Below are 20,929 nucleotides of genomic sequence, written 5' to 3'. Positions count from 1 at the left end.
CGGAAAGAAGGGAAAGGGTGAGCCACGTGAAAAATGAGGGCTGCTACTTGGCCTCTGTGTGGGGCAGACCCTCAAGGTATATTTTCCAAACAGTGACCTGGGGCGACCCCAGCTACTCGGGTCCATGTCCCAGGGGATAAACTCCGCGTGGTGAGGATGAAACTGTGTGCGAATTCCACAGCCATTCCTCAGGAACTAGGTCTGGCCCTTGGCCCCTCCCCCTTTCTCACTGGCCTCAGCTGCCGTTGGTGAGTCTCCGTCAAAGCTGCCAGAGTCTCCTCCATCACTTGAAACGATTCTCTTCACCTCCTCCCAGAAAAACAAAACCCCAAACCAAACCCAGTGCCTCTCTAATTATCCAAACTAGAAGTGATTTCTCTTCTAGACACCCCGCACACACATGACTTAAATTCTCCCTGGGGCTCTTGGGAACAGGCGTTCCTCCCCACCGAGGTGGCCGTTAGTCCTCTGTCTGGCTCCTAACCCTCTGGAGCACTCCCCGGGAGAACCCGAGCAGGTTCCCCGGCCCGAGGTGCCACTCCTGGTTTAGCCCACTTGGCAGGAACACTGGAAGGATTAGGGTCTCCTTCACTCCCAGACCCCCAAACAGATCACAACAGCAGAGAAAGCGTGGGTCATGATCAGTCTTCAGCACAGGACCTTCCTTTGGCAATGACCTACAGAAAGCAGTCGTGCTGCATCACCCTCGCCTCACTCCACTCCACAGTAAGCCTTTGTTTACTCAGAGTTGACACCAGCAAGTATGAGATCGAGGACAACATCAATATCAGAAAGATATATTTTAAGAACACTGCCCTTATGAAGTCCAAAATAAAGGAGGGAATCCATACTACAACTAGGCATGGGATTAAGATGAGTATCTGGAAGAGGAGCAATTTTCCTGGCATGGGTGGAAAGAGAGGATGCCAAGGAAGGTTTCCTGGAGAAGGGTCAAGAAAGGAACACAGGCAATAACATGTTTATGCACCTGAAAGGTATGTATGACCTTCCCATGATCCAATTTAAGACCTTTGCTACCATGAAAACACTGCATTGTGAATGAATCCAAAACATACAGACATGACACTAAATGGCAGGGAACTTGGACTTAACTCTTAACTCTTGGACTTAAAATACACATAAATCCAATGGAGGAGTCATGGCAATATTCTTGCCACAAATAATTAAGAGTGTCTGTGTTTGGGGTAAAATTATCTGAATATAAACTGAAAAAACACACACACACACACACACAAAACCAAGCACTTTTTGGCCTCCTGAAGATGTTAAATATTGTTCACAGCACACTAAACTCTGGAATTTTGAAGTCTATGTTCAAATCTGATAACGCAAGCGTGAGTAAACGGTATAGCTTCCTGAGATATCATGTTCTCCAATGGCCGCTCGATGCTGCTGCAGCCCAGAGTGGAACGGGGAGGAAAGGGAGGCACGGGTCTGGGCGCGCGCCCTTCCAAGGAAACGTGAATGTCTTTGACACTGATCACTGCTCTTTTCCGATTATCTGTCATGTCAAATTTGCCTGGAATAATGACTTACAGTAGTTTAGTGCCAATCACTCTTAACCTTACACTTCCCCGATAGCCCATTCAGAGGAGCCACAGAGTGGCGGAAAATCTGCCTCTATGCATACCAACTGAACGTGCAGACCACAGCCCTGGTTCGCTGTCGGGTTTCAGGTGTCTCCGGGAACAAAGAAAGCTCTCATAGATATGTGATTTTCGGAGTCCTGCAAAATCATCTCCGAGACAATCTACAGAGAGGCGAATTTCCCGGGCTTGGAATGACTGGCTCTTTCTTCATAAATCTGCAGATAGAATTTCTGGCTGCACTGACCGCCCTGATTTGGTGGTGACCTGTGTCCTTTTAAGCGAATCATCATGTAGAAAGAATGTAATGTGAAAAAGATGAGTTTGAAATGGTTCTTAAGACAATTTCACTAAATTTGTAACACATCAGACAAGAAGCAAAGCCACAGACGCCTGATCTGTGGTGGAGGGCTGCATCACAGGTTTTATGGGGCCTGTTCTTCTCTCGAGACTTAGCGAACGGCATAAATGAAATGGACAATAGAGAACTATCAAGTAGTGTGGCTAGGAGCAAGGGAAGATCTGCACTCCAGCTGCGCCCGGGGATCCAGTTTTGGGGTCACACAGAAACATCAGGCTCCTCCTTGGGTGTTCCCTCCTCAGTTCCACTTCCCCTGACCCTGCTACTCTAGGGAGAAGGATTCTTGGAACATGTCATCCTTAAAAAACTGAAAACCGCAAAGAACAACTTATTTATCCTCCCCAAGACAACCAATTCTTTAAAATGTAGTAAGCCATGAAAATAAATGGCATCATTATTATAGAGACTTTTCCATGAAAGAGATCAAAGAATGGTCTCCTGTTAGCGTTAAAATGTAGAAAGACCACTGCCACCTCTTACATCAGTATGCACTGCTTTGGCTTTGATTCTCACTTATAATTCCCAATACGCACAAAAAATATCACAATTCAAAGTGTATCAATTACTTCTGAATGAAAAATATAGGATTACAGATTCTCCGAAAGGTGCAATCTGGCACAGATCTGACCAGCTAAGAGCTGGCCCGTGTTTCCTTGAATGTAATGAACTGTGATTATTTTCAACAATAAATCTTCTGCCACAGGAGTTGACTGTACCTCAACTGATTCTTATGGCTTAATAGTTTGATCTAAGTATTTTTAAGAAATGCTTCTGGCTAAAAGCCAAATTCAAAGCATTTTCCTTTTTTTTTTTTTTTCGGTACAATAACATATCTATTTCTAACTGCTGGCCTGCTTCTCCCTTTGGACCTCATCCCTGACAGACATCTGTATTTTGTAACTTTTCCTACATTCTGGCTCTGAAGAGACTCTGAGTTTTGGCCCAATAATCCTTTTCTGTTTGAATTCATTAGTGTGAGAATCGCAGGACTGGAAAGGACTTTAGGAGGTCATAGAGACATCAGTTTGCTGCTTGGGACAAGACTAACTCCATGACGATGAATGATGCTTAAAGCCCCATGGATTTGTTTGGCAGGGATGGTGCTGGGTCTTCCTCGCCACCCAGAGGGCAGCCAAACCCCAGAGCCCCGAACCCCAACTAACTAAAACTCCACCTGACATCTGTCCCCCACAGACACCAGAGCCCCTCAAGAACCTAAACTGACCAGGAAGAGAAGCAGCCGGCGTGGACAACAGACTCCCCACGAGAGGCCAGATGGAGGCTTCAGACTTTTACCCCCCTTTAACTCTTTGTCTTTACTTGGCCATTGCCTTGACAAAGCAATGCCTTCAGCCACCCCCTCAGGCCCCTGCTGGAGGGGTTTGTGAAAGGGAGCGGGGTCAGGGGTAGCCCCTCAGACTGAAGGCTCTGCCTGCCACATCATCTGTCACATTTCCAAAGCTTCTATTTATTTCCCTGGAACAAACTCAGTGCCAACCTAACAGCAGTCCTGCCCATCTCTGCGCAACAACCCCTTGGCTACAAAATTCATCCCCCGATTCTCTGTGAGGAAAGGGACTCATGGCCAAGAGCCTCCTGCTTGACTGTCTCCTTAGCTGGCTCCTGGCCACTAGGCTGGAAGGCGGCACAGAAACAGCTGCTGACACCAGGGCTGCCCGGCTCACAGCCTTCCGTGCTCTGGCAGGGCAGCTCTAGGCCTTGGCCAGCATAAAGGACAGGAGAGGGGGCAGCTGCCCGCTGGCCGCGCAAGAACACGCCAGGGGAAACAGGAAGCCAGTCATCTCAGCTCCTGGGCGGGCCTCTGGACTTCAAATGGGGAGTCCCTTAGTGGGTTCTTTCTTTGGTAGGTGTGGGTCTGAAGGGTCCTGCCTCTACACCATGCTCCAAACATTGGGACTGATCCCCCTATGAGTCTTCCAGGACGCTGGGTCTGCTCAAAAGCAAGGAAGGCCTATCTGCAGCCACTGACCGCCACTCAAGTATACAAGGGGCCCGGAGGGAGGACGAAGGCCTAAAAGAAAGAACGGCAGCCAGTGACACTGGGTGGCGGCACACGGGCTCAGGCCTCCAATTATTTTGAAGGCTGGCTCAAAAGGGGGAGAACTGTTTTTTAAAAAAATTAGAATAAAAATGCAGACCTACGTGGAGTCTTTCATAAGGCTTCCCCGCCTCGCCTCCCCCGCAGACTTAAAATTCAAGGGAGGCGGAGCCGGGCCTCTCCTCAGCCTGCAGCGTCCCAAGAACACTGGCTCTCAGTGACACAAGGTCACTTTACCTGAAATAATACTTCCTTCCTGCTGATAACCTTGTCCCACCCTCTTTGGGGCTGGAGACTCTCTCTGAGACAGGATGAGTCGTTTTAGTAAAGGCAATCAGAAGTTCTTAGAAAGACCCGACTCTGGCGAGATTTTGTTTGAAAATGCTCTGTGACAGGATTTTCATTTGATAAAAATGTTATCTGGCAGACATCAAGGCTTCCTATAAAATGAACAACCAGATTCTATTTTATATTTTTAGTCCAAGGATGGGCTAGACATAATTTTCTCCAATTGTCTAGAATTGGGGTGAGGAAAGACTCAATAGTATAAATGACATTAATATTGCTTTGGTGGCAGTATAAATGCTTTGGACGTTGTTATTCTTGTTCAGTTGGGTCTTTCATTTTAATCTCTATCTTACTAACCTTTACATATTAATGGAAATAAAGAATTTCTTGGTTATTTTGTCATGAAAGAATTCCCGAAACAGGCATCACTGGGTTTATCTGTTAGCTACGTGACCTTGATCACATGCCCTATAGTTGCATTTTCTTTACAGACCAAATTACTATAATGATGGAACACCCAAGATGCAGGGGAGGGAAAATAAAGAGGATCTTAAGCAAAAAGCCAAGTCAAATTTCTGGCACAAAGAAATGACTCCATAAATGTCCTCCTCCTTCCACCACCCACATCCAGGCACTGAGATCTGTTGATTCTGCATCCAGATGTCTCTTTCGTTTCCTTGCGAATATTATAAATCATCCCTGTAACCTTTTAATCCTGTTCTCCCTATGGGGAGGGTAGAAGAGACACGTAGAACAGATACAGATTCAAAATCACTGACACCCAAATGTACAACTGATGGATGATGGTAGGTGAGTAAAATATGCTGCAGCCCTAGCATGAAATAGGATTTGGCAGTAAAAAGGAATGGAATCCTGCCCTCCTGACACCACACGAACTGCGGAAGCATGCCAAATGGCAGAAGCCAGTCACAGAAGACCAAACACAATTACACTTCCATGAAGAGTCCAGAAGAGAAAAATAGAGAGAGAAAAGTAAATTAGGGCTGGAGAGAGAGTCCAGGGGTTAAGTGTGTCCTAGCCTAGGGACTGCATCTCACTGACCCAGGCTCAAATCCCTGGTACCATCTGTGGTCCCCTGAGTATTGCCAGGGGTGACTCGTGAGCACAAAGCCCGAAACAGCTCAGAGCACCACAGCTGTGCTCCCACCCCCATCCCACCCACCACAGAGTAAATCATGGTTGCTTGGGGTTGGAGGTGAATAGTTAAAAGGTATCATGTTTCTTTTTGAGATAATGAAAATATCCTGAAATGGATGTGACATCTCTATGAACTTACTATATTAATAAAAAATCAATTAGTTGTGCCCTTTTCATAGGTAAAGTGTACTGCTTTTGAAATATTTCCTAATAAAACTAGTACACCCCCCCCAACAAAATAAAACAAAACAGAAAACACATCTGTTTCTAGAAGAGAACTGAGATTCTAATTTTGATGAAGTATTTGAAGGCACTGCTACAAGGCATCACGTGCTGTCCTCAAGCTGGACTTTCCAAACGAGGTGCTGAATGCAAGTGCTGGGACGCAGAACTGCCTGGAATCACCAGGCAGAGCTGCCCTTAGGATAGGACGGACAAAGGAGGAAGGAGTTGGCCATCTGTGATCCAAATCTGCTTTCTCTTCCACACTGGCTATCTGGGGTGGCCTGCTGTCCCGGGCTAAGGGCCACAAAGCACAGGCCATGTCCTCAGGGCTCTGTCCACCCCCCAAACCTCTAGACTACCATGTGGCCTCCGGCAGCCCTAAGACTGGGAGCCAGGGACCTCAGTGCCAATGACCCTGCAGTGACCCTGAGAGCTGGGCTGTCTCTCTGCTCCTCACTTTCTCCTCCTGACTCTCTTCAGCAATGCAGCTTTCAAGCAGGAGAATACAGTGGGGAGGGCAGTTGCCTAGCATGCAGACCCCCCTGTGTTTGATCCCTGGCATCATCTAAGGTAACCTGAGCACTGTCAGGAGTGATCCCTCAGCACCGTTGGGTGTGACTTTCCCGTTACTTCTCCCCAATCTCCTCTGTTCTCCCCCCCCCCCCAATATAGCATTCAAGAAATAATGAATGCTCTCTCCAAAATGTTTACATTTACAGAATCTCATTGAGGGTAAAACACTTCTAGTTAGGAGAGCATAATTCATAAAAATGAAAAAAAAAATCTCCATAGACCATCAACTCACACTCACTACCCTTTCCTGGTCTTTTTTTATTTTTTACACCTCAAATGGGCTGGAGTGATAGCACAATGGGTAGGGTGTTTGTCTTGCATGTGGCCGACCCTGCGGACCCAGGTTTGATTTCTCCACCCCTCTAGGAGAGCCTGGCAAGCTACCGAGAGTATCTTGCCCACATGGCAAAGCCTGGCAAGCTTCCCGTGACGTATTCGATATGCCAAACACAGTAACAAGTCTCACAATGGAGACACTACTGGGCCCACTCAAGCAAATCCATGGACAACAGGAGGACAGTGCTACAGTGCTACATCCCAAATAATTTTAACGCTCGGCAGTAAACATCAAACACACTGGCTACTAAGCCTAGCTCTTCATTTCCAGAAATAAATGGTGCCCTTCGCCCCGCCTTTTTAATGCAATAGCATTTAATAGGAAAAGAGAAATAGGCTAATAAAACTTCTACCACCAAATAAAGTGACAGGACAAAAATGACTTCAGAATTCTTCCACTTTGCAAATGTTTTCCATTTACTTTAAAAGCACGTCTTATTGACAGATTCCTTCCCCACCTCTTACTTTTCTGAAAGGCAGGGAATGCGGGAATGTGAGCATTTCACAAACTATTTATTTTTGCTTCCAAAATCTCTTTGCTTTTTACATTTTCTCTACAAATCTTGCTTCAGCAGACCATTGACTAATGAGCATCCAAGTGCCATAGGAACCCCCAGCAGCCTGAGGGATGGGGTGCCGGCACGGAAGTTGGGGCCAGCCTGGAGAGTGCAGTGCAGACTGGAGCCTGGGTCTGGGGGCTAAAGTGTCCCCACCCTGCCACCACATCTGCAGTCCAGGGCTGACTTCCTCTGGCATCAGGAGTAGCCTGGTGGTGCCGAAGGTCTGAGGCCCAAGGGATGTTCTACAAGGGACAGGGGAACCCTGTTCTCTCTTGGTCCCTTCCATCTTGGCCCATGAAGGAAGCAAGTGCTGGGCCATGGAGTGGCCGCAAACAGGAGACGCTTGGGGCCATGGGCCTCTGCAGAGTTCTTCCTTGGAGTGCTCACCTCAAGAGGAGAAACTTCTGTTCTGGCCACTTAGTGCATGAACCTCTCTCGGCTCAAGGCTACACTGTCCTCCCTGACTCTCCTATGGGAACCGGGGCCATGCTCAACTCGGGACAAGTGACCTTGATTGTGGCCTTCCTTGAGTTGTGGGGGTATTTTGTTATTTTTTTGCTTTGCTCTATTTTTGTTTTATTGCCACACCCAGTGGTACTCAAGGGTTGTTTCTGGTTCTATGCTCAGGTATCTCTCCTGGTGGGCTCGGGGCACAGTGTGGGATGCCGGGGACGGAATCTGGGTCGGCCGCGTGCAAAGCAGAGATTTCTGCATTGCTGGCGGGAGTCTAGAAACCTCTTGGTGTGGTGTGTTAAGTTTGATGAATGCGACGGGCTCGGCAGGGAAAGGGACGGCAGTACTTGAGGGGACTCTTTGGGTGTTATGAGTCCTTGCCTGGTCCAGGTGTCAGGAGGACACACACAGCCCAGCAGAGCGGTGAGTGCTGAGGATGGGGAGCCCCCCTTCTGGGCCTGACATTTTGTGGACAGTCCTATTATTCCCTAGTTGAGTCCCAACTTGGTAGCCATCTGAGTTCCCTTCCTGCTCCCCTTCAGGAGCCAGAGCAGCTCGAGCACATCTGCTTTCCCCATGCCTGCTGGAACACAGCACCCCCACTGGGTGACAGTCTGTCCTCTTCCACCAGACACCCCTCATGGTTCTCCCATTCGCTCATCCTCACTCCCTCCTACTCTCATCAGGACCAACATCCTGTTGTGTAGCTGCTGGGCGATGCCTGTTCCGAGAGATACAAAACCCCTTTGGACACAACTGATATACCTGGGATGAGTCCAAACTTCCTTGTGTGAAAGGGGCTGAGAGTGGGGGAAAGTTTCAGCAGCTCTGGCCGAGTCTGGCCCAGCGTGCCTGGGCTGTATTCACTGGGTCACCCCAAACGTCTCAGGCTCTGCTCTTTTCACTGGATTCCTAGATGCGTTTCAGACTTTTACAGCATGACAAAGACAGCATGATTAAGAGTGTACTTGGGGAATACTCTATTTCCAGTTTCCCCTCATCTTCCAGAAAAGGCGCAATGGCTTCTGGATGTAGACAGCTTAGTAGTGGAGCCAGTGCCGTTCCCGTAGCTCAGAACCATTTATTATGGTGTCCACTGGGCACGCCGGGGCGCTTCCCTGTATTTCCTCCGAGCCTGGGCCTGCGCGGACTTCCCTAAAGGCCCCCCTTAATCTTCTTTTCCTTTTCTGCATTTCAACAACTTGAATGGGGCCTCTGGCTCCGAGCACCCTCCTGAGATGATGGATAGGAGCAAAGCCTTCTGGGGCGCGTGAGCACAGCTGCCGGCAGCCAGGAGCTTGCTCTGCAGCAGAGCGGCCTGGGATTCTGGGATCATATGCGCAGCTCCGGGTGAACTGCCCGGTCCAGGAAGAGGCTAACGTCTAGTTGCTTCGCCACCGGGTGATACCGAAAGTCCCCGTCTCGCTTGGACTATCTGGCCACGTTACTGGGATGGAGGGCGAAGCCACCACAGCTGTAAGGGGGGAGCTGGAGCACCTGTGTGGCGTAACGGGTGCGAGGGGGAACAAGTTCCTGCTCAGCTACAGAAGCTGGATGGCCAGCAGGGGACTCAAGATTGTGAAAAGAACTGGAACACAGACGTGACAATCTCCACCACGGCTGCTGTGGAACCACTGAGGCTTCGGGTAGCTGCCCGTCACCTTCCAAGGCCCTGCCAGAGAAGCCAGAGCAGACAGGAGCAGACGGTGGAGGGAGGCAGTCTTTCGGGAGAGCCTTTGTCTGGGGGTGTGTCACTCCGTTTGTGTAAGGCCACCCTGGTGTGAGTGCAGAATTCACTGGGCAGACAGATCATCCAGGTCGGACGGGAAAGCAGGTGCTGACCATGACTCCAGCACTGGCTCTGCTCAGGGGAAAACTAGACAGGAAGAAAGATATGAGGGGGCAAGGAAAGGGTTCCTTCAGGGGGACCCAACCAGCTCTCCAAGGCCTTAGTGCGCCAGCAAAAATGCGTGTCTACCCCATGGCCATGGGTGACTGGGCTAGGAGTACCGGCACCAAATGGATGAGTCCAAAATGTGGGTTGGGACGAGAGGTTAGGCTTGTCAGTGTGACTGGAGGAGCCCTGGGGGGACATTAGCAGGTGGCCCGGGAAGCAGGAGGTGGGCCAAGAAAGCAAGTCAGTCGCAAAGGAAGAATAAACGCCATGTCCCACTGCGGCTGCCATGGAAGTTCACCTCCCAGCCCACAAATTTTCTTCTACAGATCATTCCATTAGCCATCTAGGGGGTGACAAACAACATAAAATAAATAACTGTGGGCCTGCTATGGGGATAGACAAGACAGGGACTCACAAATACATCTCTAGAGAGATCAACTAGCTGTGAAAATTCCTCACACCCAACCCTGGCTGAGTCCTCTGGGGTGATCTCGGAAGAGGCAGGCCAACTCCCACCTAGCAAAGCCCCAGCAGCCGCTCTTGCACCCCAAAGCTGCCGCCATCCCTCCAGCCCAGTTAAATATTCTGGGTTTTCTGGAGTGACATCTCCAACCCCCACAACTCTGACAACCCGCCACTAGCACATCAGCTTGGATGGGACGGAAGCTGACCAATCTTGACTAAGCAAAACTCTAACACAGAAGAAGGCTTCAATTGCAGCAACAGCTCACACCCTCAGACAAGGACTTAACGTCCCCAGGGTGAGATAAACAAACACTTTCACAAATTTTCTTCTACAGATCATTCCATTAGCCATCTAGGGGGTGACAAACAACATAAAATAAATAACTGTGGGCCTGCTATGGGGATAGACAAGACGGGTGGTTGGGGAAATGGAGACAATGGTGGCAGGAAGGTGACAGTGGTGGTGGGGTTGGGGTTAGATGCTGAATGCCTGGAACAAATCATCATGAACAACTCTACAAACCATGGTGCTTAAAGAAAGTGGATGATAATGAAAAAGGGAAAAAGGAAAAGGAAAAGACTGCAGACATGCAGAACACGGATACGAAGAGCCGCAGTGAGGCCCCGGCCCTGGGTGTGCAGCTGTGGCTCCGTGGCTCCCCACTGGAGCGTGAGGCCAGACCCTCCTGTCTTTTGGTGAGTCAGTGCAGTGGGGTTTTCACAACCTGCAGCCCAGGGGCAGGAGCTGACAGACAACCTCCAGGCCACTACGGACAGTGACATGTCCCTTCCAGCAGCTGTTCGCAGCAGGCAACTGTGGCTTATTCGGCTCACGCAGCACCAGCCTCAGTGCCGCTCACTCCCCACAGAGGGGCGCTCTGCGCAGACAGCTCTGCCCCGCCAGCTGGCAGCCACACCTGAGCTCCTGGGTGGATACAGGGAGCGGTGATGACAGGGGTAAAATGGAGAGAGCAGCTCCCAGTGACGGGGGCGGCGTGGGCAGTGAAGCCTCTGAACAAGGAGGTCTTGGTGCCAGGAGCTTCAGGAACATTCTCCTGATTCCTTACAGTCCTTGCAGTCAGCCAGGCCAGAGTCTGCTCAGGAGGGCTGGTGCTGCATGAGCCACGGGGCACGACAGAGATGTCCTCTCTTGGGAAAGGCTGACGGGGACAGAAGGCCAGCAGCCACCCGAGCAGCAGCCTGCAGGAAGCCCTGGGAGGCAAAGCCGTTGGCCCTGATGGCCTCAGGCGCTTCCACTGTGCCGTGCATGGCCCGGCCTTGGGGCTGCTGAGTCACATACCGCGGCTTGGAGATGATCTGGTAGCCAGATGCCAGGCGAGCAGTCCCGGTTCCTGAGCTGGCCCGGGCAGGGCTCGCGCCCACCGTGGCACTCCTACATCAGGAGTCTGCTCTGAGAGGGTGACGTGGGGGTGAGGAGATCTGAATGTCTGACTCACAGCAGTGACCATGTCTCCAGAGAGGGGACTGAGCTGCCTGGTGGAGCAGACACGGGCACCGTTTCTATGCAAGCTGCCAGGAGGGCTTCTGCCAGCGGATGCCCTTGCGGCCTCCTCAGCGCGTCCGGCTGACGGGTTCTTTGGAAGGGCACCTTCTTCCTTTGGCGCTCTGGTGCCCACTCCACCTGGCCTGCCCGCGGGCCTCTCACTGCCGGCTGCTTGGCATCCCTCTGACCGGATTCATTATGTCATGACTGGAAAGTTAGAGGGAAGGGGAACTTCCTTTTCCTGTTCCGTGTTTCTCAGCAGAGTGGCTGACCAGGGCCCACATACAGCCCAGGAGTGGCCCAAAGAGTTTCAGAGTCAGACCCGAAATGAAAGTTGGGGTCTTTAAACCCTGCAGTTCAGAGCTGTCTTTTCTCTTCTCCTGGCCTCAGTTTCTCCATGTATAAAATGGGGAAAGGGACTGGACGAGGGCGCGGCTGCAGAACAGCTCGCCCTGAGGTGGCTGGGAAAGCAGAGAAGCTGTGACGCGTGGGGACAGAGAAAAGGCAGGTCTCACCATGTGGTTTCTCCGCAGGTTCTCAAAGATGCGTTTTTTTTTTTTCTATGATTCTTCCAATGTGGTTTCACTTTGAATTTTATAATCATATTAGTGTTACTTTAGAAACTCATTTCCCTGACTTTTGAACTGGATAAACAAAAGTGAATTGGGCACAAGTGCACTGATTTCTTTGGCTTATGGTCTCCTTTCTCCACCAGAAATAAACAAAAGACACAGCTCGCTCTTTTCTCTTTTTTTCCTAGGATCCTGCAAACATCTCTCTTAAGGACTCCAGGCCTGATTTGTTTTTTTAAACTACAACTTTGCACTAAAATTTGAAGCTAAAAAAGGCCTTTTTTTTTTTTAGCTGAGGATATGGTATGAAATCATAGAGTTTTAGGAATATTTTTTCCTGAATTAAATTTTCACTTCAGCTGTCACAATTCCCCAAATTATATGACTCTTCCATAGAGAAATACGTGGTCGGTTCTCCGGAGTTTATAAGCTTGCATATGTAATTAATTATATCCTTTTTATTTTTCCATTAGCCACTCAACCTTTTTTTGGGGCAGGTTCAGAACTTTTGCGTTTGAGTATCGTCACTGTATACCACAGTGCTCTGGTGCCCTGTGGCGCACTTTGGAAGATATGAAACCACTATTTGTGACGGAGAAATGCAACAAGGTAGGAATAAAGACAGACAGGAATATGTGCATATCCTGTGTTAATTCTATCCACATTTTCTGAAGGTGTAGATCTGAATCTAAGAGTCTAATATTTTTAAGTTTTATGGACGATGTTAATGTTGCCCTAAATTGCTTATATATTTTCTTTTTTTCTTTGAAGTTGGCCCAAGGAATCTTCTGTATGTCCTTTTTGTTTTTTTTATTTTTGCCACACCCAGCAGTATTTAGGGCTAACTCCTGCTCCTGAACTCAGGGATCACTCCTGGCTGTCCTCAGGGGATGGTTTAGGGTGCTAGGGATTGAACCCTAGTGAGTCACGTGCAGGGCAAACAATGCCCTAGTCACTGCACTATCGCTCGGGCTCCTGGAAATCCTTCTTGCATCAGAGAAAGTTCTGACTTTAGCTTTAGAAATCCACATGGTATGTTTTCAAGGCCAAACTCATCTTCCATTTTATTTCTTTTGTCAGAAGTGCTTGGGGGCTAGCAGAGTTCCACCTGGTACTCGGAAGGCCAGGCGGTGCTAGGATTGAACTCAGGCCCTTGTGCACGAGAGGATGTGGCCCCCCCACTTTCAGCCATCTTCCTGGTTCCCCATGTTCCTTCTTTCCTTTTTCCTTCCCACCTGTTTAGATCTCAATCCGTTTTGCGTGTGTCTTGAATTATAATGTTGAAACAGTATGCTCTTAAGATCCTTGGGGAAAGATGTTTAGTTTGGCCTGTTGTTACAGAGCAAATGAAGAGATGGAAAAATTTAGTGCAGTACATAAATGAAAATTAATGTGAAAACAAGGAGAATACAGTATCAAGAGAACAAGAATTTAGCACGATGACAGAACCGTGTGAGAATGAAAGTAATCACTGCCAATTCACCACAGAGGATGGGTGAAAAGTTTACAACCTGGAAAACTGGGGCTATGGCGTGAGTGGTCAAGTATACTCCTAGTACCCCAGGGCCACACAGCACTGGATGCAGCCCTAATGGCTGCCCAGATCACCCCCAGGTATGACTCGCACAACAATGATTTTATTTTTTAACCATCTGGAAACATGGGTATTTCCAAAATGTCATCCCTAGCCAGGTGCCGAGGCAGGATGTCGAACAAGACAAACTTAGGACACATTTGAGAAGTGCCTGAAATTTCCCATTTAGAATTTCTCATTTAAACAAAACCAACATTCAACATTGACCACATTCCTCCACCTCATGGACACAGACATTCCTCCATCCTCATTTGATTGACATCTAGTCTGCCGACACAAAAAAATCTAACATAGTGAAATTGGACACGAACCACAAAATAAGGTCTCTTTTTGCATTCTGTGAACATCAGAACAATTCAGGTTCATTGTCTGGGACCGATGGCTAGTTTGGTTAAATATTTTGGACCTTTCTTCTGATAGTTTTCATTACCATTCCAAAATAAATTCCATAAGGTCATTTGTGGAGCCTATTTGTAAATTCCATTTCAATCACGGGAAGATCCGTCAACAGAGAAATCCATGCCTTCTACATCTGCGAATGCTCTTGGGTCAGTATTTTATGAACTAAATGGTTCTGAAGGAGAAATCCAACCGGGCTCTACACTGTTTGCTGAGAACCAAGGAGATGAGCTTATCTTTGTTTTTAAGAACTAGCCTCTGTCTTGGGGCAGTGGGCTTGGCAGGAGGAGCGAATGACCTCACTGGGGCTCCATTGGCCTGTGTTTATGGTGGATGTTACCACTGAAGCATAACAATGCATCCTGACATCATCCACTTTGCAAAAAGGAAACTCCTGCAGCAGTCCCATAAAATAATGATGAACAACACACTGTACTTTCAGAGAACACAACACTGGCTCACAGTCACGAACTGTGCATGTCCACTACTGTGAGCACGCTGGCCACAGAATGCTAGCCCTGACACCATTCCCCTTGGAAACCTCAGAGTAGGAAACCAGAGTGAAAACATCCTGAATCAGTTGTGAGATGGGGTGCTGGCGGCTCCATGGGGGATGCAGGGCTCCGATGTTGGGCAGAGTTTCACAGAACGGATACATCCGTCCTGCCCAACAGTGGGAGTAGACAGGGACCTGAAGAAGACAGACAGGAACCTGAAGGCCCTGGGATCTAAGTGGCCTGCCCTGAGCTGGCTCAGGAAAGCCCAAAAGGACAAATGACCACAGCATAGAGCAAAAGTAAGGGACTAGGGTGGGGGTGAGGGTGCCTGGGCAGGTAGTGAAGGCTCCTCAAAGTCAGTGTGTACTCGGGAGAACCCTGGGTTTTAGGAGCTTTTGCTGTTGTGTATTTGTTTTGCTTTAGTCTGGGGCCTACTGGCAATCGTCTGCGGCTGCTCTTGGCAGCCCTTTGAGCCCTCTCCACTCATGCCCCCCCCCCCCCCCAGGTCCTCCCAGGCTTGAAGAACTTTGTAGGTGACATGGAGAGGAGGAACTGAAGGCTAACTCTGTTTGGGGGTTATGTTAGTGGTTGAGACATTGGGGGGAGAAGGAGGCTAAGAAAGGAATTCAACATCTATTAAATGTTCACTATGCTTAGGGTATTTATTTGCTTGAAGCAATATGTTTTCGAGATGAGATTATAAACTCTACTGTTCAGCTGAAAAATAAAATCAAGGCTCGAAGACATCAACCCTTTGCCCAGGGTGACTGAGTGAGTTGGGGAAAAGAGTGAGTGGCTAGAGACAGGAGTCAGCACTTGGGGCTTCAATGGTCACTGATCATCTGTGATTTACTGGGTTGATAATGAGCCTTAATTTCCTAAGTTCCCTGCAATTCCGGATCAGAGGTTCAGTATTTCAGCTGTGCCTCTGGGCTAAACTCAGAGGCAATCACAGTAGCCAGAGAATGAGTCATCAGAGAGATTCTCCTTGGAAGCCAGAATCAGAAAAACTAGTCCCCTCGGAACAACTGCAAATGCGACCCTGTTAGACTCAGCGCTGCTGATGAGTGGACAATGTCCTCTCTGTTCCTGGGTCCCAGAAGCCAGTTCAGAGCTGGGCACTGCAGATGGCCAAGGAGAGAGTGGCCGTCCTGGGCCCAACTTGGATTTCACGCAACATTTGCAGTTTGCAAGACAGGCACCAAGGAAACCAAAGTTTATACAATTCCGAGAATTATTTCCATGGATGAGGCCAATGTGACCCTGGGGAGGAATTCTGCTCCTCGTTGGGGCACCAGAAAGACTGGTCCAGGACCTCATCAGTGGATCAGCTGCTGGTTCTATTCTTTCTGTCCATCTTTGGGGGCTGATTCCAGCAGTGCATCTCTCCATGGGGTCAGGTTCTCTCTTTTGAATGTCAGGAGGTCTCCCCTGCCTTGCTTCTTAGGCAACAACCCCCTCTATCAGCTCTGCCCAAACTAGTTCTGATTTCTCCAGTGAGACAGGAATAGGGAAGCACCTCATGGAAACCAGATCTCTGCTTGTCCATATGAAGCTTCCATTATGCCACGCTTTGCTATGTGCCAAGCCTCTGGGACTGTCCCAAATGTACTGAACTATTCTAGGTAGTAAGGTCTGCCACTAGGGTCCCAGGTGCTTCTGGCACAGCTTGTGGCTCTGCTCAAGGAAGGGAGTTTTGTTCTGTAATACTGTGGTACAGTGGTGACAGTCAGACTAATGTACCACTTGCCTCCTGCCAGGCATTGCTCTATGTGCTTTATAAATATGAATTCCTATGCTCGTCGCTGAACTAATGGTAAGACTGAGAGGTTAAGTTGGCCAAGGGGACGTGGTCTGCAGGTGGCACAGTCAGAACCAGAACCCATGTGTTTTGGCTGTAATTAATTCACTTTACCACTACGCATTCCTGCCTCGCCAAAGGCAGGGGAAAGCCCAAGAGTCTGTCACCATGAAATACACTTACTATCTTAAATTCCCTGTTTACACAATTGACAAACTACTGCCACTAACAGTTACCAGACTTATGTAAATAAAGAGCCATTACCATCAGCTATAAATCTGAACCTCAAAATGATTTAGGAAGAAGCCTTAAGGTGAAGCCCAAGTCTTAATATATGAGTATTTGAATTTTGATAGAAAATACCACAGATGTTCTGCATTTCAGCAAATCTAATAAAACAGTGAGATTAAAATTTATATTTGGCAAAAATAATCCAAGAATGAGATAAGGGAGATAACATCAGAGAAGGTAATTATGAACATGACATTCAGAGGAGGGGAAACAAAGCTGAGGATTTAAGAATCAAAGCAGGGCTGGAAAGAGAACACAGGGGTCAAGGCACTGGCCTTCCACATGGCCAAGCCCAGTGCCACCCCTTGCGCCCCATAAGATCTGCCCAACACACCAGCACAGAGCCAGGAGCAGCCACTGGGCACTGCCAGGTGTGGCCCACAAACCTCTGAAAATTAAAAAGAAAAAAAACACCAAAGCTAACTTGTCGAGAGTGCAGATTGACGTAGGAGAAAAAATAATCACAGTAGTCTATGACAAACTCATGGCAAGTGGTTAGTTTGCTCAGCCCATTCTAATTCACATGACAAAATGCTGATATGCTTATAATGTAGAAGATGAACCCCACTGAAGGTATAATCATGTGGAATTTGACTTAAAAAGGGATATTACGTACCCTATGGAGATCTGGATCTTGGACCCCTTGAATCTGTGTCTTGACTCTGATGTGAGCACTTATGACCCTTATGACCAAAAGAACTAATGAGTATATCTCTGAGATAAATGTAAGTAGTCAGGAAATAAACTAATGCCCGGGCTGGTTTGGGGTGCAGGAGGGACTTGAAGCCAGTGAGGCAAGGAAGCTGAGGGCGGTGCGCTGGGCTAGCCCTGCTAGTGTCTGAGCTGGTTCCTGACGGGAAAACATGGTGAGGAACAAGACCAGGCTCCTAGGACTCGGAGGCCAGGGGTAGCTGTGTCACAGAGACAAAGAGGGATGGGGTAGAGGGAGACTGGCTGAGGGCAAGTGACAGCCTGGATTTTACTCAAGTCTGGGATGAAGGCAGAATGTGGTTTGGTTTTATTTATTTATTTACATATTTATTTATTTGCTTTCTGGGTCACACCCGGCAATACTCAGGGGTTACTCCTGCCTCTGCACTCAGGAATTACTCTGGTGGTGCTCAGGGAACCATATGGGATGCTGGGAATTGAACCTGGGTTGACCACGAGCAAGGCAAATGTCCTACCCACTGTGCTATCATTCCAGCACCCAGAATGTGCTTTTAAGTTAGGGGAGTAGTGTTCTGGTCTGAGGTGTTCAGAATGGCTGTCTGAATAATGTCTCCGAGGGAGCCAGGAAACAGCAGAGGCCAGTTAGGTGGTTCCCACGGAGCTATCCACACCACCAAGACCATTTCATTGGAACTGAAATGAGAATGAAGCCACCCACTGGGACAGGATGTGAGCAGATATGAATCTAGAATACATCTAGATGGCGGCCGCATGGGAGCCTTGGGACAGCAGGTATGAGCCGGGGGAGTGGGGGCGACTAAAACCTCATGGGAAGGGGGGCGTTTCGGTCCGCCCTTCACGCCCTACCGAGGCCACCAGTTGCCCCCCACTAGCGGCTCTCCAGCACGGCCACGACTCCAGAACACAGAAACCAATTTCTTAACTATCTGACTTTCAGTAGAAATACTTCCAGGGTCAATAAGTAAAATAGCAGAAATCCAAAACCAACATTTAATTCTTGAACCCAGCTGTAGAAAGCAAATCACTTCACAACGCTTTTTCAGCATGTCTGATTTGGGGGGGGGGGGGGGTAAACTCTAAATAATAGTGGTGAATCTTTTATTGAAACAATGAATCTAATCAAAGCAGATAGAGTGTTAACTAGAATTCATCTGCCCCACAGGGACTGGGAGGGGTGGGGGGTGGGGTTTTATTGGGGTTCTTCATGGTAAAAAATAAGTATTGGTAAAGGGAAATGTGTTTGATATTTGCATGACTGAGACCTAAACCTGAAAGCTTTGTAACCTTTCCCACGGTGATTCAATAAATAAAAAAAAAAAAAATAGAATACATCTAGAGGAGATCTAGAGAGGGGTTATATGACATGTAGTGAGTTGTTTGCCCTATTAAAGTAGCCTACATGCCCACCTGGTGCAGAACTAAGTGTCAAACCAATAACCCCAATTGTTACCACATAAATAAATACACTGATCCCTTCTTTACAACGCTAAGCATGTGTGTACGTATGCATGTTCATACACACGTGCGTACGGCTCTCTGACACCACCCATGGAAGAGATGGCACTCTCCAAACGTTTTCTCCTCTGCTCCAGACTTTCCCACATGATTTGGATTTTCCAGTGAGCAGTTGTGACATACCTGGAGTACGTCACCCAGGTCGGCTGTGCTGATGTCGGGGTCCTCCGTGGTGTTGAAGGGTACGGGTGTTATTCGTACGAGGGTGAGGACTCTGGGCTCGGGGTATCGCCACAGCATCATCCCGGGGCTCTCTTCAGTTTCATTGGAAAAAAACACTTCATAGACGCCTGGCAGCTTCAAAGGGTCTGGCAAAGCAAAGTATGATTAACTGTTGCCAACAGGTTGGCTTACGAAAACAAGAACAAATTATGAGGATAAGGAAGGTTCAAAGAAGCTGGTTCATTATTTCACTATTGTCTGAAACAATAGTTTTCCTTGAAGACAGCACAGTAATGAATCAGTTTTACATCTTATTTGATGTAATTACATTTACATCTTATTTGATGTTATTATTACATTTACATCTTGCTTGATGTTATTATTTCTGGCTGGAGCAATAGCACAGTGGGTAGGGTTTTTGCCTTACATGCGGCTGACCTGGGTTTGATGGCTCTGTCCCTCTCAGAGAGCCCAGCAAGCTACTGAGAGTATCCTGCCCGCAAGGCAGAGCCTGGCAAGCTCCCTGTGGCATATTCAATATGCCAAAAACAGTAACAACAAGTCTCACAATGGAGATGTTACTGGTGCCCGCTCGCTCGAGCAAATCGATGAACAATGGGAGGACAGTGCTACAGTGTTATTATTTCTGGCAGTGCCTGGAATTGGACCCAGGGTGTCACATATGCAAAGCAAGTGTTCTACCGCTGAGTGGCATATCAAACTTCTAGCTTTTTGTAGTACAGGCATTAATGTGCTTTTCCACTGGTCTTAACAGGTGAGTATTCAGTGAGTGGGCAATTAGCACACATGCACACGCATACATTTTAAAAGGTTACGTACCAGCATCCTTTATGTACTGAAAGAGACCACTCCGCAGGTCATCTGAACTGTGTTCACTTTTCAATGTCTGACTCTTCTCCGCAGGAGCTGGCCTTTGTGGTTCTGCCTCTGAAGTCTGCGCTTCCAAATTCCCCTGCTCCTGAAGGTATCCGCTGAGCAACTCATGTAGAAGAACTAAACAATTCAAATGTTCTTGGCCCCAGAAAACCTTAAACAATCATATGAAAAAAATTTAGTGGCTTTTAAATACAAACACTTCAGGAGGATAATTGGGCGCAATCATATCTGAATTAACATAAGACTGCAATTATGTTCATTTTAATTACTGACAATAACTAACCCATAGTCTCTAAGAAATAACTGATCTATGGGCTACATTTACTTAAGGAAATGTACAAAACACACACACACACACACACACACACGAAAACCCATTACTTTCTACATTGTTTGAATGGGGCTGGAGCGACAGCAGAGCGGTAGGGCATTTGCCTTGCACATGGCCGACTGGGCAGACCCGGGTTTGATTCCTCCGCCCCTCTAGGAGAGCCTGGCAAGCTACCGAGAGTATCTTGCCCACACGGCAAAGCCTGGCAAGCTACCCGTGACATATTCGATATGCCAAACATAGTAACAACAAGCCTCACAATGGAGATGTTACTGGACCCACTCCAGCAAATCAATGAACAACGGGAGGACAGTGCTACAGTGCTATTGTTTGAATGACACAAATCACAAATCACAAATCATCCTGTTAATCGTCGATTGCCTCGAGCAGGCCCCAGTAACGTCTCCTTCATCCTAGCCCTGAGATTATATTCAAGGCTCTTTAGGAGAATGAGACCCATCACTGTTACTGGTATTTGGCATATTGGGTGTGACACGGGGAGTTTGCCAGACTCTGCCGTTTGAATGAATGATATTGTTTGAATGACAATAATTTGAAATCCTGAACTTATGATCGAATTATTTTGCTATGGGGTCATGTTCACAATGTTTTTTTTGTGTGTGTGTGTGCGAGAGAAAAAAGCCCTATTTACTGGCGCCTGCTCGAGCAAATCCACGAGTAACGGGATGTC

At 48.0% G+C, this 20,929-nt stretch overlaps 1 protein-coding gene across 4 annotated transcripts in view; it reads right to left on the bottom strand.

Annotated features, from left to right (window-relative positions):
• VPS13B (vacuolar protein sorting 13 homolog B) overlaps window positions 1-20,929 on the bottom strand; it is a 667,453-nt gene that overhangs the window by 100,457 nt on the left and 546,067 nt on the right. For all 4 annotated transcript variants that reach the window (XM_056124953.1, XM_056124949.1, XM_056124951.1 and 1 more), the window contains exons 37-38: window positions 19,851-20,058; window positions 18,972-19,156 (exon numbers count right to left, since the gene is read on the bottom strand). In XM_056124953.1, coding sequence (XP_055980928.1) covers window positions 18,972-19,156; window positions 19,851-20,058 — 393 coding nt within the window. The remainder of the gene's footprint in view (window positions 1-18,971; window positions 19,157-19,850; window positions 20,059-20,929) is intronic.

The sequence above is a fragment of the Sorex fumeus genome, unplaced genomic scaffold (assembly GCF_029834395.1).
Source record: "Sorex fumeus unplaced genomic scaffold, SorFum_2.1 ptg000053l, whole genome shotgun sequence".
NCBI classification, from domain to species: domain Eukaryota; kingdom Metazoa; phylum Chordata; class Mammalia; order Eulipotyphla; family Soricidae; genus Sorex; species Sorex fumeus.
Note: the sequence above shows the minus strand (reverse complement) of the source record. Positions and strands in the feature narration are given on the sequence as shown.